The 25,167-nt window shown below is 41.0% G+C and overlaps 1 protein-coding gene across 2 annotated transcripts in view; it reads left to right on the top strand.

Moving 5' to 3' along the window:
• The window catches only part of tpcn3 (two pore segment channel 3), a 65,282-nt gene that overhangs the window by 23,441 nt on the left and 16,674 nt on the right, over nucleotides 1–25,167 (top strand). For both annotated transcript variants that reach the window (XM_068027529.1, XM_068027530.1), the window contains 10 exons: nucleotides 586–714; nucleotides 1,543–1,659; nucleotides 1,871–1,989; nucleotides 3,059–3,160; nucleotides 3,641–3,767; nucleotides 4,856–5,057; nucleotides 7,538–7,682; nucleotides 10,902–11,087; nucleotides 11,185–11,249; nucleotides 21,259–21,346. In XM_068027529.1, the coding sequence (XP_067883630.1) occupies nucleotides 586–714; nucleotides 1,543–1,659; nucleotides 1,871–1,989; nucleotides 3,059–3,160; nucleotides 3,641–3,767; nucleotides 4,856–5,057; nucleotides 7,538–7,682; nucleotides 10,902–11,087; nucleotides 11,185–11,249; nucleotides 21,259–21,346 (1,280 nt within the window). The remainder of the gene's footprint in view (nucleotides 1–585; nucleotides 715–1,542; nucleotides 1,660–1,870; nucleotides 1,990–3,058; nucleotides 3,161–3,640; nucleotides 3,768–4,855; nucleotides 5,058–7,537; nucleotides 7,683–10,901; nucleotides 11,088–11,184; nucleotides 11,250–21,258; nucleotides 21,347–25,167) is intronic.

Consider the following 25,167-nt stretch of genomic DNA (forward strand, 5'->3'; position numbering starts at 1 on the left):
TGGAGGGGTCAATAATCGAGGGGCATGGATTTAAGGTAAGGGGCAGGAGGTTTAGAGGGGATTTGAGGAAGATATTTTTCAGCCAGAGGGTTATTGGAATCTGGAACGCACTGCCTGAAGGGGTGATAGAGGCAGGAACCCTCATAACATTTAAGAAGTATTTAGATGAGCATTTGAAACGCCATAGCGTACAAGGCTATGGGCCAAGTGCTGGAAAATGGGACTAGAATAGTTAGGTGCTTGATGGCCAACACACACCAGGCCCCGTAGGGCCTGTTTCTGTGCTGTATAACTGTATGACTCTATGGAACGTAAGTGGCAATAATATTTGTGTCGCCAGCAGTTTCAACTGTTATTTTCTTTGGTTACGAAATAAAAACTGATTTTAAAAGTTGTTGTCTTTATTGAAATTCAAATGCTGAGTCCTGTTAGCAGGTTGCTTTCAGTGTTTCCATTTGTGGCCTTGAAAAACTTCCTATCACAAAGCACTGATACAGACCAAAGTGACTTTGTTAAATTACCACCTTCAATATTCTATCTCTTGGGGCCCAGAGGAATCATTGGTTTTCCCTTCTAACCCAACAGGTAACTTCGACAGTGGAGTTTATTTGTCTGCTAATGTTTACTATACGGCTGTTGCATTTCTCGAAAATTACTCCCACTAAAGTGTTTTGGAAAGATGCAAAGAACATCTGTGTTGTTGTCAGCATATTGGTGAGTATGTAATCTGAATAAGTATAATATCTGTCTTTAGCTATCAATGATAACTTCCAATTGATTGGCAAAGTGTTTGAAATGCTGTCCAGTAGAAGATCCATTGGGACTATTTGAGAGAAGAGCAAGGGTTTCTTGAGTCCCAGCCAACATTCCCTCTCCGCCAACACCACTAAAATGGATTATCTGGACATTCATTCACTTACTGTTTGGATCTTGTGTGCACAGAGAATCTATCATGTACTGAGATGTAGGCAAACAGTACCTGCAGTACCTACTTATCCGAAGTTATGCATTGATTGTAAGGTATTGCAAACTAAGAATATGACAAAACATAGGTAATTAATTACTTTGATCTTGAGACTGAATAATTACAGACAGACAAATGTTAGCTGCCTGTGATTCCACCTACCACCTCCCCCATGTGATTTGTTTGAATTTGCTATGAGAAACATTGCAATTTTTCAGTATTGTAGCTGTTCGGTTCAGATTATTTTTTGCCTTTCTTCCCTGCTCCCTGAAGTCACTGGCTTGTACTGCAAAATGGTCCCACAGGTATCAGCCACCTCTGCACTTTAACCAACTCTTCACATGATGTTGACAGACCTCTTGCTCAACATTTGTTCAACTGCACTTTCCATTAGGAATCCAGTAGGAGTGAGACCGTTTGGTGTTTGCTTTTATCCTTGCATGATTTTTTTTTTGTTGTTGCTCCTCTCTGCTTCCCATCCCATCGTGGGAGTCTCCTACCAATTCATAAAAATCTTAGCTTTTGACAGATACTACAAATTATTATGCATTTTAAATGCTGCATTTCTTCACTTGCAGCTCACATTGTTGGATATGCTTGTATACCTGTCTCTGACAGAAACTGGGTATTTTGCTGTTCGTTGGTCAAGAGTCTTGAGGCCACTGTTTTGTGTAAACTTCGCTGAAAGTCGCCAGGTGAGCCTTATTTTCTACTTTTTTTACGTTAGAATGAATGTCCATGACTAAGACCCTCCACTGATTTTAAATACTGTAAGAGTAGAAACTTGGTCTGAAATATTTCTGTAATGCTGTCTGCCTTTGTGTGGCACAGAACCATTACATGAACAAGTTTAACATCAAACATTGCTACTTCCAAATGTTAGTATTAATATTTCTTGTATTTCAGCTTCGAAGAGCCTTCAGGAATATCCGCAACACTCTTCCAGAGATCACCTATGTATTTGTGCTGTTTATGTTCAGTGTTGCAGTGTTTTCTCTTATGGCTTTGAAATTGTTTGCGAAAAGGTAAAACTAGTAAATTACTACAGCTTAGCGGTTACAATAACTTTCTTTTCTTGCCTAGCTTTTCCTCTCCCTCCTCCTTGTTGAGGTACAGTTCCCACAGTTGCCCTCCAATATCTCGTCCAAGTGGCTGTTAGTATAAAATACTTGCATCTGTGTAATGATTTCTAGCAACTCTCAAACATGTTGAAGCATTTCATATACAATGTGCTACATTAAAGTCTAGCAGCTGCTTTGTAAGCATTCACAGTGGTCATTCTGAATGAATCAGGAGCTCATAAACAGAAATTCGATAAATGACTGATTACAATTTTTATGGTACTGGTGGGGAGGGAATGTTGGCCAGAACACTGGGAGAACTCTTGTTCCTTTTCAAGTAATGCTATTTAATATCCACTTGAAACACCAAAATAGGCAGAGGCAGACTTAGTTTCACATTTTGTTTGAAGGATAGCATCGCCAACAATGCAGCACTCTTTCCGTATGCACTTGATTCAGCTTGGATTATTTGCTCAATCCTTTGGCGAGTGGGACTTGAAACCAAAACCTTCTGATTTGTAGGTGAGACTGCTACTGACTGAAGCAAGCTCACGATTTGATGAGCCATAATGGTGTCAGGTTATTTTATCATGGGACATGAGGCATCTCAGCAATTTTGGATGGGCAATAAATGCTAGCCTAGCCAGTGACACCCACATCAAGTGAATTTTTTTTTTAAAAACCCTGATCCTATCTCTTTTGCCTGATTTTTTTTACTTCTATCAAAGATTAATTACTAGGCAGCACTCCTATATGGAACTGATATTATTTTCCTATTCAATTCCGAACTGGATAGCGATTCAGCAGAAAGAGAAAAAGAGTAGTGTACATGATTCCTCAAACCTGGGACTGGCCAGATGGCCTTCACATGTGTATTCATTCATATCTTGCAATGATCTGTCATAACCTATTTGGTCAAGAAACTATTCAGCTTTTTGTATCCATACTTGAAAGATGATGAATCGGCCCCTCGTACCCTCTATCACTGATTCCAGTCTCCATTTTTTAATAGTAATATAACTTTGTTTTACAGAAAGCTCACGACAGGAGAAGGAGCCCCATACTTCAGTAACTACCTGGACATATTCTTCAATCTCTATGTGCTTGTGACAACAGCGAATAGCCCTGACGTAATGTATGTATTTCTAAGTAATTTAGGAAGTAATGTTTTTGTTTTAGTTGTTGTGATCTGACAATGTGTGAATATTATGACATCTGTTACGGTGCCCTCCCCTGCCCCACTTCTGCCCACTGGATGGGTGATGGAAACTAATTGATAATCTGGAGTTCCCAAATATTGGCCTTCTATGTAGGGTACAGTCATATTTGACTCTGGGAATGAAGATGGGTGCAAAACAAAAATAAAGCAACATCTTAATCGCCTAGAAGAGGAGATCAACTACCAGTAACTGGCTGGCTGCTTACAAAGCTTTTGTTCTGTGAAAATTCTGGTAAATAATTAGTGTGGTTCATGGAGGTTTTGATATGTTTGTATTCAGGAGACACCATTGTTTTAAAAAGGTACTAAGACTTTAGTTAATCCTAGTTTGGACTGTCTTAGATATGGCTCATATAAAATAAATGCTAATGAATATTAATCTGATCTATTTTTCAGGATGCCTGCCTATGAGGTCAGCTGGGCATATTCAATTTTCTTTGTCATTTTTATAATAGTGAACACCTATGTCTTCATGTCTCTCTTCCTGGCTGTTGTATATAATGATTACAAGAAACATTTAAAGGTATGCATTTGTGTGGAAGATTCCAGACCATTGAAAAGGTCTTGTGCTTTTTAAGTCTAATTTGAGACTTGTCAGCTAACTTTCTCCCTGTTATATCTGTTCTGTGCTTCCGGTCCAAGTTAACCAGCCTGCTTAAATTTTAAATTCCTATTCTCTGATTTAAAAAAATCTGGATCATCTCTGTCTTTCCTGCAATGAAAACAAGTTGAGTGAGTTTATCTTTCTTGGAGCCCAAAGCTTTTCAATAATTTATGGTGCGCTTTCCAGACTGCAATTATTTAATGTTCTTTTGAAGGTAGAGCATCCAGCACATCACAATATTTTTAAAAAAGGACCCTATCAATGATTGGTGTAAAGTTAGAATAACTTGGTCTAATGCCATTGAGGTTCATTCCAGCACAGTATTATCCATGTTTACTGCTTCACATTGACACTGAAGTATCTAATTAATCTTTGCTCTTTCATTTTCTTTAACCTCAACTGATTTTTTTTATATGACTTCTGATCTTTATTTATTTGCTGTCTCTGGTCTTGCTTTAAAACTGCCTTGTTCAGCTACTGTGGTGTAGGTCTTGGCAGTGTTTCTTTGGGTAGGGTTACCTTCTCAAAATAGCCACCCGAATACTATTGCCTTCTCTTAGTGTTGTCAAATTTGCCATCAGCTGTTGTACAGAAATTAATACTGATGGATTTTCCCATGTAAGTCACTGCACTCCAAAAATAATTCATTATGTGAAGAGCTGTAAGGCTTTCATGATTTGATAATGCACTCTATAAGTTCAGTTCTTTTTTAAGATGGTGTAAAGATGCTTGCAAGGGTCTGATCTGCAGCATTAGTATGTAAGTCATAGTAATTTCAGTCAGAATGCTGTGTCATGTAATCTGTGAGAGCTGTATTGTAATATTTCTAACATACTTTCTCAGAACCCTTGTGTAAAAGAAAAAGCTTTTTGGCTTTTTAAACTCTAGTTATTGTATTTGTGTGCGGCTCGTCTCTGTAACATTTGTTTTACAGCATTGGCATAAATCTACGTATCTCTTAAAATATATACATTTTAGTCAAGAAGCTAATGCATTGTCTTTTTCAGAATGAAGTAAGAAAACTAGTTTATATGAAGCATCGGAAAATGATAGAAGCATTTAACATTTTGAAGATGAAGCATGGAACAGAGTTTGTAGTTCTGGATTCACATTGGAGGCAGCTGGTGAAACTGGTGGCGCCAGAGATCCCCAGCTCTCAGAGAGAGTTACTATGGAGAGTCTCAGATGATGAACAGAAGGGCTTTGTGGGTGTGTAGCTATAAAAGAAATTCTGATTGTGAAACTAGTGGTTTAAAGACCTGAATCACAATACTTAATAATGATGTGAACAGTCTGGAATGGAGAAAAAGGCCATCCAGAGCAAATGTATTCTTCGTCTATCATGGGGGGGTGGGTGTTGGGGTGGAGGCGACATTTGACATCATGGCCTGTTGTTCCTAGCCTGAAGAAAAACAGTGCTATTAATATCTGTTAAATCCACTGCCTCCCTTTCTGAACAGATATTCAGCTCCATTTTAGGGGGCATTAGATCTTGAATCAGCTGTCCTCTCAGGCAGTCTGAGAAAATGATAAATTAAAAAAAAATTATTTCAGATTTCCAGCATCTGTGGTATGTTTTGCTTTTGTTGGATAAATCCGTTTACCCAAGCTTTTAACAATTTAGTAGAACTAATGCAAAATGAGCCTTTGCTAGAATAAAAGCAAAATATTGCGGATGCTCGAAATCTGAAATAGAGTACTGGAAATACTCAACAGGTCTGGCAGCATCTGTGAAGAGAAACAGTTAACGTATCAGGTCTGTGACCTTTCATCCTTGCCTGTGAGTGTTTTCATAATGCAATATCTGCATTTTGAATTGTGGTGAAAATGAACTGCAGTATTCCACGTATGCAAAGTAAGAGTAGTTGGCTAAAGGGTCTTGTGTCATTCACGTCACTAATCAAGCTATACAATATAAATCATTTTCTGTTGTCTTTATGAAGCAACAAGTGCTTACTCCACCTCTTCGTGTAAAAGTTCATCTTTGAAACAGTCACTTGCTTCTTAGCAAAATGGAGCTACTGCATTTATATAGTGCTTTTCGTGACCATTAGACATCTCAAAGCGCTGTACAACCAATGAAGTATTTTTGAGGTGTAGTCACTGTTGTAATGTAGGAAATGCAGCAGCCAATTTGAGAACAGCAAGCTCCCACAAACAGCAATGTGGTAATGACCAGATAATCTACTTTGTGATGAGGATTAAGGGATAAGTATTGACCAGGATACAGGGAATAACTCATCTTTTTGAAATAGTGCCATAGGATCTCTTACCCTTACTTGAGAGGGCAGATGGAGCCTTGGTTTAAGGTCTCATCCGAAAGACGGCACCTCTGACTCACCAGCACTCCCTCAGTACTGCATTGGATTGTCAGACTTGATTTTTATGCTCAGTCCCTGGAGTGGGACTTGAACCCGAAATCTTCTGACTCAGGCAAGAGTGCTACCCACTGAGCTGTGGCTGATTTTAATTTGAATTTCTTGCTGGTTTCGCATTGACTGACTGCTGAGCTGAGTCCATGTGAGGAAGGCAATCTTGATACTGGGTATAATGCTATCTGGCAAAGAAACTACAGAGCATCGTTAACCCTATCCCTTTCACAAACCTGACCCATGTCTTCAGTCCAGACCCAGCTGTCAGCCAAAACCATTTCAATTATGTCAATCACTTGGTGTTTGGAGTTAAATGGGATGGTTTGATTCATTTGATCTATGCCCAAGTACTTTGCTGGGCAGGTCTCTATCCTGGTATAATCCCAACAGGCAGACCTTGTGTATCAAGGACTTGTGTATGTGCTTACCAAGGTCAAGTTAGCTGAAGGCCTTTTACAAGAGTTTTTTCTTTCTGTTTCTGTAATGAGCCGAATGCATTTTACAAAGGACATTGAGGAAAGATCTTTTCACAGGAAGTCTGATCATTTATTTATCTATGTCATAACTGAGATTGCCTGCCTCCATTGACTTTTGGAATCATGTGTAAAGTTGGGGAAATCACCTTTTTAGGTAATAGTGATATGAGTTCATGCAAAAAGAGTGAGTATCTGTGAGTGTCCCATCGATATGTCAGAAGCTCTTTGAAAAGCGGTGATTTAAAAATCTATAACTTCAGCATCTGACCTAGGTTATTGTAGGATAACCTAGGAAAGCAGAATGTGGATCTTCAATAACTTATTTTTCACTTTTATGCTTTAGCCTGTCCTGATGTCTGTGGCAAAGTTCGTTTAATTCCTAATTCAGAGGACTGTGTCCTTGAATAATATTCAAAATGTGTTCCCTTAATTAGGTATATTTTGTATATTTGGTATATCTTCTTCCCACCACCAACCCCCCCAACCCCCCTCCCCCCACTCCCCCCCAAAAAAAACTCCTTCAGAAGATTGAAATGTTTTGCTTCCACAGAGGTGTGCATCTCCTGTTTACTAGTTGCATTCTCGATTCTCTAGATAGTGAACCTTGTTCATGGCTGGAGTGTTAGTGATTTGGTACAGTATGGAGTTATTGTTCAGAAACCAATATTTTACTGCCTCTGACAACAGTTTTTTTTGTTGAAAAACTACAGTATTTGGACAGTAAATGTATAAATTCACCAGGGAGGTATAATGGTGAGTGATAGCAATGCAGTGTGTGTGTGTGTTTAATTGAGGGATTTGATAATGTTAAATGTAATTCTTATCAATTGTCTTTAAATAGGAAGAGAATGCTTCATCCGCTTGGCAGATCTCCTCAACATACAGGTTGTTCAGATGAAGGAGAGAGTTCATCCATTGGAGAAATGCATGCCAAACATGTACAACTCTGCAGTGAGCCGGTTTATCCGCAGAATAGTCAAGCACCAGTATGTTACAATGACTGATTTCCATATGTTTGAATGCTCATTTTAATAGTTGAATTGCATAACAAAATGAAGTCCGTTAACTGGTAAATATGCTATGGATAACAACAGATTATTTGCTTTTTAAACTTGTGGTATTGATGCTTTTTCAGGGGCGGCGCAGTGGTTAGCACTGCAGCCTCACAGCTCCAGGGACCCGGGTTCAATTCTGGGTACTGCCTGTGCGGAGTTTGCAAGTTCTCCCTGTGACCGTGTGGGTTTTCGCCGGGTGCTCCGGTTTCCTCCCACAGCCAAAAACTTGCAGGTTGATAGGTAAATTGGCCATTGTAAATTGCCCCTAGTGTAGGTAGGTGGTAGGGAATATGGGAGTACTGTAGGGTTAGTATAAATGGGTGGTTGTTGGTCGGCACAGATTCGGTGGGCCGAAGGGCCTGTTTCAGTGCTGTATCTCTAAATAAAATAAATAAATACTAAATAAATAAATGTCAGCATTTCCTGTACATTGGCTCTCAACACAAAAACTAACACTCCATTCACTTTTGCTATGTGAGAGATGCGATGGCTGGAGCATGGCAACATGTTAGATTAACTATCTTTTATATAATAAAAAATGGGTGGCAAATAAAACCTGAAGAATGTGGTGCATGGTAGAACACACCCAATAATTCTCACACTGAATTTCCAGCATTCTGTTTATCTGCACATTAGGGTATCTAACCAATCTTTGTTTTCTTAATGCAGATTGATTTGGATTTTTAACATATATAATATAGTTATTCTATTAAAGCTGTCCAATTTTTAGCTCACCTCCTGAACTATATTGCATACCCAGTTTGAAGTATTTTTGATAACTACACCCTGAGCTGGTGTAATCAGCACTGAACTACAGTAAAACCCAAGTTAAATAAGTTGACTGCTCCTTCCAGTCATTGAAGATACAGTCAGGCACCAATGAATTAACTATTACCACTCCATTCATGTCTTAAGTTAACACAATTAATACCATTACAAGGTTAAGCATAGCGAACTACTGTAGATGCTAAAATAGAAGCTCTTGTAGTTTCCAGGTATGAGTACCATTTGAAGAGTGCCATCTTAGCTACAGCAGGATGCTCTCAATTTATAGTATACCAGAGTTCATGCTATAATACACCTTTATGCCCAAGGTAAAGTGTTTGAACATACAATCTTGTCCTTTTGGGTTTGTGGGGCTGGCTTTTTGACTTCCTCTGGGATGTTTTGTGTCACCTCCAGAACACCGTCAGCAACTGGCTGCTGTTGTCTCTTTGGTTGTCATCAACTTGCCCTGCCTTAGCTAACCTTGCATGCTCATGCTGCTCTGTGATGTCTAGAGCATGCCAGGTCTTGAGCACCATGAGAGTATGCAGCTAGTGTAATAGAGTTATGAAGCTGGGAATTCATTTACAGGGTCAGTGGTTGAGGCAGAAACTGTTACTTCATCCACGTATCTCATTTAATCTTGAATGTTATCAGAAATGAAGGGATATGACAACATCGTGGGTAAACCTAAGTTATTGCTATTATTTGGTATTGATGTCGAGCACCAAGATGGGCAGGTTGAGCCTAATGGCTTGTTTCCCCATTGTAATATTTGTATAAAGTACAATTATAATGAGTGTTTACATGTCCGCTTAAGCATATCTTTAATCTTTTACTTTCACTCTTAACCCTCTCTGCTTTCGTTTTGTTTCTGCCTTGGTGTCTACATTCCTGCAGGCCTCTCCTGGTTTTTCCATCTGATTTCCTCCTCTTGATAGATCTTTTCCTTCTTGCGTGTGAAGAACATGGTTTTGTGCGTCAACTGTACCGAGACAAGACTCTTACCAGGAAAAAGTCACTGATTTTTTTTCTTTAATCAGGATTATGTCTGTCACATGGATCCTTGCCAACTTGTCAACTGGTCAGGCATGTATCAGAAACTATGGTTAAATTTTATGTAGCTTCTCAAAAGCCAAGTGATTTGGTCATCTTATACTTACCATTTCTTCAGTCAACTACCGCACACATCTGATTTAAAAGCTCTATTTGTTGCATTACTGTTTGTCTCCTAGACTTATCTATTTTGATGAGTTCACTACTCTTTTTTTCTGCCAGGCTCAAGCAGTCATTTCTACCTACCTATCTTGCGTGCCCCTTTTGATTCAGTTTTGAGACTATGATGGCTCCAGGATTCAGGAGCAATGTCATGGGGTATCGACTAGTATAACATGCACTTCTTTTACATATAAAGCTTTGTAACACTTTTGTCTCACTTAATCAAATTTATTATATTTTCATTGTAATTTCATTATATTTATTCTCTGTTCCTTTTGGCTAAATTTAAATAAGTGTGTATTTTCCGAACCATATGGTCTCAATGGGCTCAGCAAGACCGGTCTGAATAAAGGCTTGTGACAGAACAACAATCACTCAAACATTAGTCGTCCTATACAAAGACCACAAAAGCATCTGAAGCATGAATATGAAATTGTCAAAAACAAATGAGTATTACTGAATGAGACATAAGCAAAGATGGATACAATAGTCGTTTCTTAAGGAGATGCATAGCTCTTAACTTAAAAAAACAATAAGCAAGGCCAGTCATCTCATAATGGGTTCTTTTTGACCTGGATTTTTTTTTTAAATTATGGGCAGCTCCAGTTATCTCAATTTTCCTATTTAGATGATTTCCTCACAAGAAGTAATTCAACATGGTTGTAATGTTGGAATGTTAATCAGGCCTGTCCCTTTTTAAGACTTAAGATCCCAGCATCCCTATAAGCAATACTATGAGAGATCTGTGTGGGCAACATAAATTGAGGCATTCCCATCACGCATAACGTATTGAATGTTGTTGCACGTACACATTCCTTTGTCACTTTAATGAGAGTGAAAGCCAGTTATTTCCTGCTGGCTTATTCTGATTCCTATCAGGAAAGAACAGCAATGAGACTTTTTGACATTGGAGGCTGCACCTTTAGCAGCAAAATCATGCATCGTGACGCTTTCCTGCTCTTATATAAAAAGGATCACCTATAGTGAGCACTGTCACTGAGATCTGCTACACTGTGCTTTTTTTTCTAATGTAGAATACACAGTGCAAAAATGGGTCATTTGAGCCAACTAGTCTATGCTAATGTTTATATTCCACACTACAGACAGTAAAATGAGATTCTTTCAATGTGTTACTAAATGTTTTGTGTTTTATGTTTTGTTTTACAGAGGTTTTCGTTACACATACGATGTTATCATTGCTATAAATGCTATTTTCATTGGTGGTGATGAGACCAATTCTTTAATATCCAAGGCAGAATGGGTGTTTTTGACTCTCTACTTAGTTGAAATACTGCTGAAACTCTTCGCATATGAACCCAGGGCATTTTTTGCCAAATCTCAAATTTGGAATTGGTAATCTTGCACTTTTTTCCCCTTTTATTTTTAGATTATTCATGATTCATTCTGGATACATAACTATGAATTAACTATTTTTTAATAAATATTCTAGGTTCGATACCCTAATAATTCTTGCTGCTCTGCTGGGTACTATAATCAATACTACACTTAAGTCATGTAAGTATTGGGTATAGTTTGAACTTCGTTATCAGTGTAACTTCTAAAATATTGGAAAGAAGTGGGAGGTTTGACAAAAATAATAAGTCACTTGGACAAATGCGGGTTAATTTAAGGAAAGCCAGCATGGATTTGTTATGGGAAAATCTTGTTTAACTAATTTACTGGAGTTTTTTTTGGAAGAGGTAGCAGAGTGTTGATGAGGATAATGCTGTTGATGTGGACATGGACTTTCAAAAGGCATTTGATACAGTGCCACACAACCGACTTGTGAGCAAAGTTATAGCACATGGAATAAAAGGGATGGTAGCAACATGGATATGAAATTGGCTAAGTGATAGGAAACACAGTAGTGGTTAATGGATGTTTTTTCAGCCTGGAAGTAGGTTTGTAGTGGAGTTCCCCAAGAGTCAGTGTGTCGGGACCCTTGCTCTTCCTGATTTATACATTAATGACCTAGACCTTGGTGTACCGAGCACAATTTCAAAATTTGCAGATGATGCGAAATTTGGAAGCATTGTGAACTGTGAGGAAGATAGTGTGGATAATGATAGATATGAACCCCCAGAGGAATTTAAAGAATTACACGACAAGATTTCACATTTTAAGACGACTTATAACAACTAAACAAAGAAATCCCCATTAACTAGACAGTACATTGTAAGTAGCAGTGAGTTCCAAACCCCCACTACCATCTGGATAAAATTTTTTCCCTCATCTCCTTTCTAATCTTTCTACTAATCACTTTAAATCTATGCCTCTCATCACTGACCTCTGTGCGAAGGTGAACAGGTCCTTCTCCTCCACTCTATCCAGGCCCCTCACAGTTTTGTACATTTCAATCAGATCTCCCCTCAGCCTTCTTTGCTCCAAGGAGAACAGCCCCAGCCTATCCAATCTTTCCTCATAGCTTCATTATTCCAGTCCTGGCAACATCATAAATCTCCTCTGTACCCTCTCTAGTGCAATGACATCCTTTCTTTAATGAGGTGACCAGAACTGCACACTGTACTCAAAAAAAAAAAAATAAATAAATAAATAAATTGTGGCTCAATCAATGACTTATACAGTTCCAGCATAACCTCCCTTCTCTTAAATTCTATACCTCAACTAATAAAGGAAAGGATTCCATATGCCTTTTTAACCACCTATCGACCTGTCCTGCTACCTTCAGGGATCTGTGGACATTCACTCCAAGGTCCCTCACTTCCTCTACTTCTCAGTACTTTCCCATTAATCGTGTATGCCTTTGTCTTGTTTGACCTCCCCAAATGCGCCACCTCACGCTTCTCCAGGTTGAATTTCATTTGCCACTTTTCTGCCCATCTGACCAGACCATCAATATCTTCCTGCAGCCTCCAGCTATCCTCCTCGCTATCTTTCACACGGCCAATCTTTGTGTCGTCTGCAAACTTCCTGATCATACCCCCTACCTCTGGAATTGAAAGCCAGTCTCATCAATAATGATGCCATGAAACTATTACGATCATTGCGTGTCATTAATATCCTTTCCGGAAGGAAATCTGCCATCTTTACCTGGTCTGGCCTACATGTGACTCTAAACCCACAGCAATGTGGTTGACTCTTAAAATGCCCTCTGAAATGGCCTAGCAAGCCACTCAGTTGTCAAGGGCAATTAGGGATGGGCAACAAATACTGGCCTTGCCAACAACACCCACATCCCCATGAAAGAATAAAAAAACTATTATAATGTAGAAAATGAGGCAGCTAATTTGTGCACAGTAAGCTTCCACAAGCAGCAATGTGATCATGACCAGATAATCTGTTTTTTGTGATGTTGATTGGGGAATAATTATTAGCCAGGATATCGAGGGTAACACCCCTGCTCTTCGAAATAGTGCCATGAGATCTTTACATCCACCTGAGAGGGCAGACAGGGCCTCAATTTAATGTCTTATCCAAAAGACAGCACCTCTGACAGTGCAGCGCTCCCTCAGTACTGCACTGGAATGTCAGCCTTCATTTTTGTGCTCAAGTCCTGGAATGGGACTTAAACACACAACCTTCTGACTCAGGAGAGGGTGCTGCCAGCTGAGCTACAGTGATAGGTTTCCAAGTTGGGTTGGTGTATGATATGGAAGGGGTGGTGTTCCCAAGTGCTTGCTGCCTTTGTCCTTCTTTGTTGCAGCTTTAGGAGATGCTGTTGAAGCCTTGCCGAGTTGCTATACTGCATCTTGTAGATGGTCCACACTGTAGCCATGGTGCACTGGTTGTGGAGGGAGTGAATGTGTAAGGTGACGAATGGGGTGTTAATCAAGCAGACTGTTTTGTCCTGGATGGTGCCGAGCTTCTCAAGTAGTTTTGGAGTGTTGTCCTCAACAGCTGCAATCATCTTCCTTTGTTAGGTATGACTCCAACCAGTGGAGAGCTTTCTCCTTGATCGCCATCTGACTTAAATTTTGCCAGGGCTCCTTGATTTTACACAGGGCATTGTGAGACCACATCTTGAATACTGAGTGCAGTTTGGTTTCCTTATTTAAGGAAGGATGTAAATGTGTTTGAGGCGGTTCAGAGGAGGTGTACCAGATTGATACCTGGAATCAGCAAGTTCTCTTATGAGGAAAGGTTGGACAGACTGGGCTTGTTTTCACTGGAGTTAAGAAGAGTGAGGGGAGACTTGATTTGAAGTTTATAAGATCCTGTACAGTCTTGTGGTGAGGATGTTTCCTTTTGTGGGTGAGTCCAGAACTAGGGGGCAGTGTTTAAAATTAGGGGTCGCCCTTTTAGGACAGTGATGAGAACTTTTTTCTCTGAGGGTTGTGTGACTTTGCAGCTGTCTGCCTTAGAAGGTGGTGGAGGCGAGAACATTGAATATTTTTAAGACGGAGATGGATAGATTCTTGTTAGGCAAGGGTTATCGGGGGTAGATGGGAGTGTGGAATTCGAAATACGCAAATTAGCTGTGGTCTTATTGAATGGCGAAGCAGGCTCGAGGGACTGAATGGCCTACTTCTGCTGCTAATTCGTATGCTCGTATGGAGCTGCATTCATCCAGGCCAGTGGAGAGTATTCCATCACACTTGATTTATGGTGGAAAGACTTTAAGGAATCAAGTGAGTTGCTCCCCACAGCATACCCAACCTCCTGATTTGCTCTTGAAACCACAGTATTTATGAGCCTGGTCCAGTTAGGTTTCTGGTCTGTGTTGACCCCAGGAAATTGATGGTGTGAAATTTGATGATGGTTAAGCCAGGGGAGGTGCTTAGACTGTATTGTTGGGACTTGTGTGACATGAAAGTTACTTGCCACTTATCAGCACAAGCCTGGATTTTGTCCAGGTCTTGCTCCTTGTGAACTTAGACTGCTTCAGTATCTGGGAAATTACGAATGAACCTGAACAGTCTGTAATCATCAGCAAACATCCCCACTTCTGACCTTATGTTGGAGGGAACGTCATTGATGAAGCAACTGAAGATGGTTAGCCCTGAGATACTGCCCTGAGGAACTCCTGCAGCAATGTCCTGGGGCTAAAAGGTTGTCCTTCAACAGCCACAACCATCTTCCTTTGTGCTAGGAATGATTCCAACCTGTGGAGAGTTTTCTCCCTGATCCCCATTGACTTAAATTTTGCTAGGGCTCCTTGATCCTACACGTGGTCAATACTAGCTTGAAATCAAGGGCAGTTAATCTTGCCTGACCTTTTTTTGGAATTCAGCTCTTTTGTCCATTGTTATGACCAGGTGAGAAAGGTGTCTAGGGGTCTTTCTCAGCCTTCACCTGGTCTTACTGTAACAGGGTTTTGTTTTTAAACACGTGTTTTGAGCTCCCCCTTGGTGAATCCTTGTTCACCGCTTTCCAATTATAAGGCAAAGAAATGAGCACAACTGGCTTTCTTAGGTTTAAATTAGAAAAGCGAAATTTATTTAAACTTAAACTCTAATTTGGTTAATGCCTACGGATACACGTCGCATAATACGCACATGCAAATAGAGACAGAAAAGAGCAGAAGAAAAAGTAGAGAAGTTTGAGGCAATCTCTGAAGAGGGGTTTTTGTTACTGTGCTTCGAGCTCACTGTAGTCATTGCTTGTAGGTAGATCTTGCTTTTCGTTGGGGCCCAGTATTCTTCTTAAACCTTGTTCACTGTAAGAGACTTTCTCTCTTGGGGTTCATATGTCTTCAGTAGATTCTAAAGCTGGTGAGAGTGAGATGAGAGCAGACAGGAGCGGGTCTTCTCCAGTGCAGGAGCAAACAGCTTTCTGTCGTCAAACACTCTCTTTTTCTCCTATTTGAATCTCCCCTAGTTGGCCAGCAGGTGGTCACATGACTGACTGGTTTGACCAGGTCTTTTCAATGTATTGGGAGCATCTTAGCAGTCAACCTGGAATGCTAGCTTCTCTACCTTCAACGTCTGGTAATCAAAAGTCCATTGCAGATTAAATTGGAGTAGGGAGTGGACCCTTTGTCCTTTCCAAGTACTGTCTGTTACTATGCAAAAGTCTTTCCAGTCAAGGGTCTGGTGTGTTTTTTGTTTTGAAAAGCAAGTTACTCCCTGTGGTGAAATTAATGTGCCTCATTCTTGGCAGGTGGGGGCCTGCATGACACCATGTTTGGACCGAGGCTGTAATGAGGGCAGGAACTAAGTGGTCCTTGTGGAACCCAAACTGAGTGTCAGTGAGCAGGTTATTTCTGAGTAAGTGCCACTTGACAGCACTGTCAATGCCTTTCATCACTTTGGCAATCAAGAGTAGACTGGGGCAGTAATTGACCAGATTGGGTTTGTCCTTTTTGTGATCAGGGCGTACCTTGGCAATTTTACACTTTATCAGGTAGATGTCCGTTGTAGCTGTACTGGAATATCTTGGCTAGAGGCGTGGCTAGTTCTGGAGCACAGTTCTTCACTACAGCTGGGATGTCCTCTGGTCCCATAGCCTTTGTATCCAGTGGGCTCACCCATTTCTTGATAGCGCTTGGAGTGAATCGAATTAGCTGAAGACTGGCATCTGTGATGATGGAGACCTCAGAATGTGGCTGAGATCATAGCCTTACATAGGGAGATTAGAGGCTCTCTTGAACCGAAGTTGGTTCTAAATGCATCACACGTGAATGCTCTCCTTTGCAGTCGGCTGCTGGGCTCCACCATCATTGAGGATGGGGATATTTGTGGAGCCTTCTCCTCCTTCTATTTGTTATTTAGTTGGTGGCCACAATTTACGACTGGATGTGGCAGGGCTGCAGTTCTCTGATGCAATTCATTGGTTGTGGGATTGCTTAGCCCTGTCATAGCATTCTGCTTCTGCTGTTTAACAGGCATGTAGTACTGTGTTGTAGCCCTCAGGTTGGCACCTAATTTTCAGGTATGCGAGGTGCTGCTGGCATACTCTCCTACATTCCTTATTGAACCAGGATTAGTCACCTGGCCTGTTGGTAATGGTAGAGTCAGGCATATGCGGGCCAGGAGGTTAGATCTGTTCTGAATCTATACATCTGTACAGCACGGTGATATTGCCACAAAGCATGATAGATGGATGGATGAACCAGAGGATGCCGATTTAGGGTGATTGGCAAAAGAACCAGAGGCAACATGAGGAAGAATTTGTTTTACACAGTGTGCTTAGGATCTGAAATGCACTGCCAGAGAATGTGGTGGATGTAGATTCAATCATGGCTTTCAAAAGAGAATTGGATAATCATCTAAACATTTTCAGGGCTATGGGGAAAAGGTGAGGGAGTTGGACTAGATGAGTTGCTCTTGCAAAGAGCTGGAATGTACACAATGGGCCAAAAGGCTGCCTTGTGTGCTGTAACCATTCTATTATTCTATTAACTTACTCTATTCCAACACCTATTTTGTATCTGCCTTCATGGTAGAAAAGACTAAAAGCATCCCAATAATAGTTGAAAATAAGGGGGTGAAAGGGAGGGAAGAACTTTAAAACAGTCATCACTAGAGAAACAGTACTGGGAAAACTCATGGGACTGAAGGCTGACAAGTCCCCTGGACCTGATATCCTGCATCCTGGGGACTTAAAGTAAGTGGCTGCAGAACTAGTGGATGCATAGATTGTAATCTTGCACAATTCCTTAGATTCTGGAAAGTTCCCAGCAAATTGGAAAAACTGAAAATGTAACACTCTTATTTCAAGAAAGGAGGGAGACAGAAAGTAGAAAACTAAATGCCAGTTAGCCTAACATCTGGCATTAGGAAAATGTTGGAATCTATTATTTAGTAAAATGTTTAGAAAATCATAATACAACCAAGCACAGTCAACATGGTTTTTTGAAAGGGCAGTCATGTTTGACAAATTTATTAGAGTTCTTTGAGGATGTCATGAGCAGGATGAATCAATGGACCAGTTGATGTAAGGTATTTGGATTTCCAAAAGGCATTCGATAAGGTGCAACATAAAAGGATACTACACAAGATAAGAGCCTGTGGTGTTGGGGGGTTATATGTTAGCATGGATAGTGGACACGATTGGCTAAATGGTCTCCTTTTGCACTGTAACAATTCTGTGATAGTGGACTGGCTAACAGAAAACAGTCGGAATAAATGGGTTGTTTTCAGGTTGGCGAACTGTAACTAGTGTAACTGTAACTAGGCAGACTCAGGGCGGAGTTCCGGAGCGGTGAGTATATAAAAAAACTTACCTCGGGGATTCTCGGAGGGCGGAGTTCCGGAGCGGTGAGTATATAAAAAAACTTACCTCGGGGATTCTCGGAGCAGACTCTGAGGGCGGAGTTCCAGAGCAGTGAGTATATAAAAAAACTTACCTCGGGGATTCTCGGAGGGCGGAGTTCCAGAGCAGTGAGTATATAAAAAAACTTACCTCGGGGATTCTCGGAGCAGACTCGGAGGGCGGAGTTCCGGAGTGGTGAGTATACAGAGGAAGTTGCCTCGGGTGGGAAAAAAAAACTGAAAAAGTGACGTCACAGGAAAGCTGTGACCTGATAGGCTGATAGGGAATCTGTACCAAATTTGACAATAAAACTGATAAAAATTGATTAAATAACTAATTAATAAGTAGAGTAACTAAACCAGAGGGAGGAGATTACTGTATTTAGACAGCATTTAATATTTATTGTAGAAATCTAGCACTAGGGACCATATAGTGAAGTGTATCATAATTTAGTAAGGATTTAATAAGTATTTTATATCAATAAACTAATTAGTGATTGAAATGTCAGTTAGAGGGGTGAAGTGCTTCACCTGTGAGATGTGGGAAGTCCGTGACGCTTCCAGCGTTCCGGGCAACCACAGCTGCAGGAAGTGTACCCAGTTGCAGCTCCTCACAGACCGCATGGATCGGTTGGAGCGGCAACTGGATGCACTTAGGAGCATGCATGTGGCAGAAAGCGTCATAGACAGGAGTTTTAGAGAAGTGGTTACACCCAAGGTGCAGGCAGATAGATGGGTGACCGCTAGAAGGGGCAGGCAGTCAGTGCAGGAATCCCCTGTGGCTATCCCCCTCTCTAACAAGTATACCGTTTTGGATACTGTTGAGGGGGATGGCCTATCGGGGGAAAACAGCAGCAGCCAGAGCAGTGGCACCACTGTTCAGCAGGGAGGGACAAAGCGCAGAAGAGCAATAGTTATAGGGGACTCTATAGTCAGGGGCACAGATAGGCACTTCTGTGGACGTAAAAGAGACTCCAGGAAGGTATGTTGCCTCCCTGGTGCCAGGGTCAAGGATGTCTCTGAACGGACAGAGGGCATTCTGAAGGGGGAGGGTGAACAGCCAGAGGTTGTGGTACACATCGGTACCAACGACATAGGCAGGAAGAGTGATGACGTCCTGCAGGGGGAGTTTAGGGAGTTAGGTAGTAAGTTTAAAAAAACAGGACCTCTAGGGTTGTAATCTCTGGATTACTCCCTGTGCCACGTGCCAGTGAGGCTAGAAATAGGAAGATAGTGCAGCTAAACACGTGGCTGAGCAGCTGGTGTAGAAGGGAGGGTTTCAGATATCTGGACCATTGGGCTCTCTTCAGGGACAGATGGGACCTGTACAGGAAGGACGGGTTGCATCTAAACTGGAAGGGCATTAATATCCTGGCTGCAAGGTTTGCTAGCGTCACTTGGGAGGGTTTAAACTAGTGTGGCAGGGGGGTGGGAACCAGAGCAGTAGGACAGCTAGTGAAGTAAATGAGGAGGACAAAGTAAATAAGGCCAGTAGGACTAAGGAAGAGCAGGCAGGGAGATGTTGCTGAGCACAGTGGGACTGGTGGTCTGAAGTGCGTTTGTTTCAATGCGAGAAGTATAACAGGTAAGGCAGATGAACTTAGAGCTTGGATTAGTACTTGGAAATATGATTTTGCTATTACAGAGACTTGTTTGAGGGAAGGGCAGGATTGGCAGCTAAATGTTCCAGGCTTTAGAAGCTTTAGGCGGGATAGAGGGGGATGTAAAAGGGGTGGGAGAGCTGCATTACTGGTTAAGGAGAATATCACAGCTGTACTGCGGGAGGACACCTCAGAGAGGTCATGCAGCGAAGCAATATGGGTGGAGCTCAGGAATAGGAAGGGTGCAATCACGATGTTGGGGGTTTCCTACAGGCCTCCCAACAGCCAGCGGGAGGTAGAGGAGCAGATATGTAGACAGATTTTGGAAAGATGTAAAGGTAACAGGGTTGTAGTGATGGGTGATTTTAACTTCCCCATTTACACCACATCCACTGCTGTGGTACAGAGGAATATTGCTGTTCTTGTACGTGAAACGCAAAAAGTTATGCATGTACAGTAAGTAATTAGGAAGGCAAATGGAATGTTGGCTTTATTGCAAAGCGGGTGGAGTATTAAAGTAGGTAAGTCTTGCTACAACTACTTTGGCCTCCTTATTTAATGAGTTATATTTGCATTGGAGGCAGTTCAGAGAACGTTCACTAAGTTGATTCCTGGAATGAAGGGATTGTCTTATTAGGAAGGTTTGAGCAAGCTGGGCCTACACTCTGTGGAGTTTTGAAGAATGAGAGGTGATCCTGTTGAAACATACAAGGTTCTGAGGGGGCTTGACAGGGTAGTTGCTGAGAGGACGTTTTCCCCTCATATAGAACTAGGGGTATAGTTTCAGATTAAGGGGTCTCCCTCTTAAGATTGAGATGAGGAGGAATTTCTTCTGAGGGTGATGAATTTTGAATTCTGTATTCCAGAGAACTGTAAAGGCTGACTCAGTGAATATATTCAAGGCTGAGATAGACAGATTCTTGAACTATAGGGGAATCAAGGGCTATGGGGAATAGGCAGATAAGTGAAGTTGAGGCCAAGATCAGATCAGCCATTGAAAAGCAGAGCAGGCTCGAAGGCCCTTATATCCTACTCCTGCTCTTATTCCTTATGTTCTTATGTTACCTCCAAACTGTGAAACTGGTCAGTCTACCCTTTCTTTCATACAGGTTTTTAAAACCTAAATGCTGGTGTCCTAATTGCTACTTGATTTATTTTTCTGTCACTCTTTCAAATCTTGGTGGTGACCTTCATATGTGGTTTGGTCCTTTTTTGTTTCTTACAAAGAACTCTGCATTCAACTGTAAACTGGATATCAGGAGTCAACAGTGTTAATATGCCTTTTGATTTACTGACTTGTTCTCAATGAAATCACTTCAAATTTTAATAAGTTTTTTTTTTATTTAGAAATACAGCACTGAAACAGGCCCTTCGGCACGCCGAGTCTGTGCTGACCAACAACCACCCATTTATACTAATCCTACATTAATCCCATATTCCCTACCACATCCCCACCTTCCCTCAATTCTCCTACCACCTATCTACACGGGGGGTAATTTACAATGGCCAATTTACCTATCAACCTGCAAGTCTTTGGCTGTGGGAGGAAACTGGAGCACCCAACGGAAACCCACGCAGACACAGGGAGAACTTGCAAACTCCGCACAGGCAGTACCCAGAATCGAACCCGGGTCCCTGGAGCTGTGAGGCTGCGGTGCTAACCACTGCGCCACTGTGTATAGTTCGGACAATTATTATATGCTTACTTTTAGAAACACAATTCCCGAACAGTCTTTTTAATTTTGAGGTTTTGTTTTGTTGTCCTCGTAGCAGGTGGATACAGCAGCCAGCAGGTCTTGGATATTGTGTTCATCCTGAGAGTACTTCGATTAATCAGGATCATTGACAGCTTCCAGAGGTAAAAGCACTTTGTAAATGTCTACACTTCATTTAAAGCCATATCAGCTACCTTTGAGAGTCTGTTCCTTGCTTCCATTATCATGTGGAGTTGAGAGGGGACAGTTTTTATCTCTCCTCTAATCTGGTGAATGTACTTCTGTCTTCAAGGTTTTGTTCTAATTGTCAAAGTTAAATAGTGTGTTTACTTGAACTTTATCTATCTATCTTTACGACATCCATGTCTGTCATCAGTTGTCCTTTCTCCAGTGAAAATAAATTTAATTGCTTGAGCCTTTTGATCGCTTAATCCCCTAAAAAATTTAGGATTCTCATGCTTACTCTTTATATGAATAATCTACCCATTGTGTGACCAAAGCTGCATACTGTACTGTAGAGCTAAGCTCACTATTTTATATAACGCCGGTATAACTTGTTTGATTTCCAGTCCATTGCCCTGCAAATGCTTCCTCGTACTTGATTTGCCATATTGATAATTGTCGTATAGTAGCCAGATGTTTTCACAATATGATCAGTGATTGCTCCCAAACTAGGGTTGCATTCTGTAGAATTCAGAAGGTTAAGGGGTGATTTGATTAAAGTGTTCAAAATATTAAGGGGAACTAATAGGGTAGATAAAGAGAAACTATTTTTGCTGGTTGGGGAGTCTAAAGATTAGCCTAGGAGTGAAGTTAGGAACACATCTACCTGCAAAAGGTGGTAGAAGTTTCTTTTGCAAACTGCAGTTGATGCTTGAACGATTGCTAGTTTAAAATCTGAAGTTGGTATGCTTTTGTTAACCAAAGGTACAAAGGGATATGCGGCAAAGGGAGGAATATTGAGTCCATTCACTGATCAGCTATGATCACATTGAATGGTGGAATAGGCTCAAGGGGCTAAATGGCCTACTGCTGTTCCTATGTTCAAACCCTTTTCCTTTTTAGCCTGTTATTGGAGCTGTGAAATAGGATATTTCATGTCATTTATTTTGTGACTATACTTCTAGTTTGCTGTGAAACTAATACGGTGCTCCACTGCTTGCTGAATATGTATTTGTATTTCCCCTGTCCGGGAGATACTCATTGAAACATGGTGAGATACACATGCTTACTGTTGCCTTTTCCTATATGCATCAACCTATATTTATCCATTTTTAAAATTTGCTAGCCACATCTCCGCCCATCAACTTAATTGGCCCAAATCTTTCTAAAGCTTTCTTTTGTTTGTTACTTGCACACACAAAATTATCATCAGTAATTTAATACTCCTACCAGACACCCTGTTCCCATATCTTTAACAAATATTGCAATTAGGAGTCCTAATAAAGAAAATGTGAAGTAGCCACATCGTAACAGGATTATACCCATCCAGATATTAGTGAATAGCCATGGATTCTACATCTTGGTCTGTTGTGTGGTAACACCAGGGGAGAGAGCCATATGTCAACTAACAAAGCCCCTCTAATTTGACCTTTTAAAAGGCAACCCTCTGTATATAGAGAGAGAGATAGATCACAACAACCTCAGAAGGATAAACAGCTAATTTTTTTTTTAAACCTACAAAAAATCCACTCGGACTCTTGATTTGACAAGTAAAACACTTGGAGTGGGGTGGAGCTAACTGATCATTTTGATTGGGTCAGTCAGGAGGTGAACATTAGGAACCACCACCTGTCTGTAACAAGAAATACATTCCCCCGCCCCTCTCCTCCTCCCCAAGCTGTGAATGAATTGAAAGTTATTAAGGTAAATTGACTCTGGCTTCATTGAAAGTACGTCTGCAGAACAAGCACAAATTGCTTTTACTTCACACACAGGCTAAGAATTTGGAATGTAAATTCAGTGTGTGACTTGCTCCTTCTGAGGAGTCTTGCTCTGGATTTACACTGGGCCAGGATTTTCTGTCAAAGTACAACTTATTTGTATAGCACCTTTAACATAACAAAACATCGCAAGCCACTTCACACAGCCATTATAAAGCAAAATTAAGACACCAAGCCACGTAAGGTAATATTAGGGCAGATGGTCAAAACCTTGGTCAAAGAGGTAGATTTTAAGGAGTGTCTTAAAAAGAAGAAATAGAGATAGAGTTGGAGAGATTTAGAGAGGGAATACCAGAGCTTAGAGCCTAGGCAGCTGAAGGCATGGCTACCAATGGTAGATGCTGAAGAGATCAGAATTAGATGAGTTGTGGGACTGGAGGATATTGGAGAGATAGGGAGGGGCGAGGCCATGGAGGGATTTGAAAAACAGGATGAAGATTGTAAAATCAAGGTGTCGTTCGACCGGGAGCCAATGTAGGTCAGTGAGCATCGCGGTGATAGGTGAACAGGACTTGGTGTAAGTAAAGATATGGGCAGCAGTGTTTTGGATGACCTGAAGATTACAGAGGGTAGAATGTGGGAGGGCAGCTAGGAGTGCTTTGGAATAGTGAAGTCTAGAGGTAATGAAGGCATGAATGAGGGTTTTAACAGCAGATGAGCTGAGGCAGAGGTGAACTTTGGTGATGTTACTCGGGCAGATATGTAGTTGGAAGCTCATCTTGGAGTCATATGACACCAAGATTGTGAACAGTTTGGTTTGTCGCAGGCAGTTGCCAGGCAGAGGGTTGGAGTTGGTAGCTAGGGAGCAAAGTTTGGAGCGAGGACGAAGACAAGGTAATGGTGAGACTTGCTGTTGTTTATGTTAGAGTAACTTCAGGCAAGGGGTTGAAGTGTGGTTGAACTCAAATATCCAAAAGTTGCTATCTGACTTGCACCGCTCTGCTGTTGGCTTCATAAAAATAGCATCTCAATACCTGACTCCCCATTGAAATGAATAGAAAGCTGTGTAGTTGTGCAGTAGACATGAATTAAATTTGCCACAGAAAGTAAAGTTTTGTCCATTCCAGTCTAAGCACTCTTTTAATAATGTGATAAGTATTACTTACTGCCAAACAACCTCTCTGGCACTGAAAATTAACAATTACGAGTGTGGAGTCTCATTCCTTCAGTTTTTACTGGCTGCTGGAGAGTTTTAAAATGTAACATTTTAATTTTAATCTCTTCCTTTTGTCTTTCTGTCTCAATGCAATCTTCCTTTCTCTCTTTTTCTGTTTTTGTGCCTGATTTGACATTAATTTCACCCATTCTAATTTACACTTCCTTCAGTCCCTGCACTGTTAATTTTTCAATCTTTCAATCTGGTTATGTAGATACAGTTTCTTGCCCTCACATGCCCTGTTTTCCTCGTTGTGCTATTAACCACTCACAATTTCAGCAATTTGCTACACACAAAATGTAAAAACCTAAATGTGTATGGGCAAGTCTAACTAATGGCACAAAAAGCAAAATGTAATATTTCCAAGTTCACAGATGGCACGAAACTAGGTGGGGATGTGTGTTGAGGAAGATGTAAAGCGGCTTCAAGGGGATTTGGACAGGCTTAGTGAGTGCGCAAGAATGTGGCAGATGGAATCTAATGTGGAAAAATGTGAGATTATTCATTTTGGTAGGAGGAATAGATGTGCAGAGTATTTCTTAAATGGTAAGGGATTAGAAAGTGTAGATGTACAAAGGGACCTGGGTGTCTTGGTCAATAAATCAATGAAAGTGAACATGCAGGTGCAGCAAGCTATTAGGAAGGCTAATGGTATGGCTAATGGCCTCTATCGCAAGAGGATTTGAGAAGAGGAGTAATAAAGTTATTGCTTCAATTATATAGAACCTTGGTTAGACCGCACCTGGAGTACTGTGTGCAGTTTTGGTCCCCTTACCTTAGGAAGGATATTATTGCCATAGAAGGGGTGCGACGTAAATTCACCAGACTTCTTCCCGGATGGCGAGACTGTCCTATGAAGAGAGAT

The sequence above is a fragment of the Heterodontus francisci genome, chromosome 3 (assembly GCF_036365525.1).
Source record: "Heterodontus francisci isolate sHetFra1 chromosome 3, sHetFra1.hap1, whole genome shotgun sequence".
NCBI lineage: Eukaryota > Metazoa > Chordata > Chondrichthyes > Heterodontiformes > Heterodontidae > Heterodontus > Heterodontus francisci.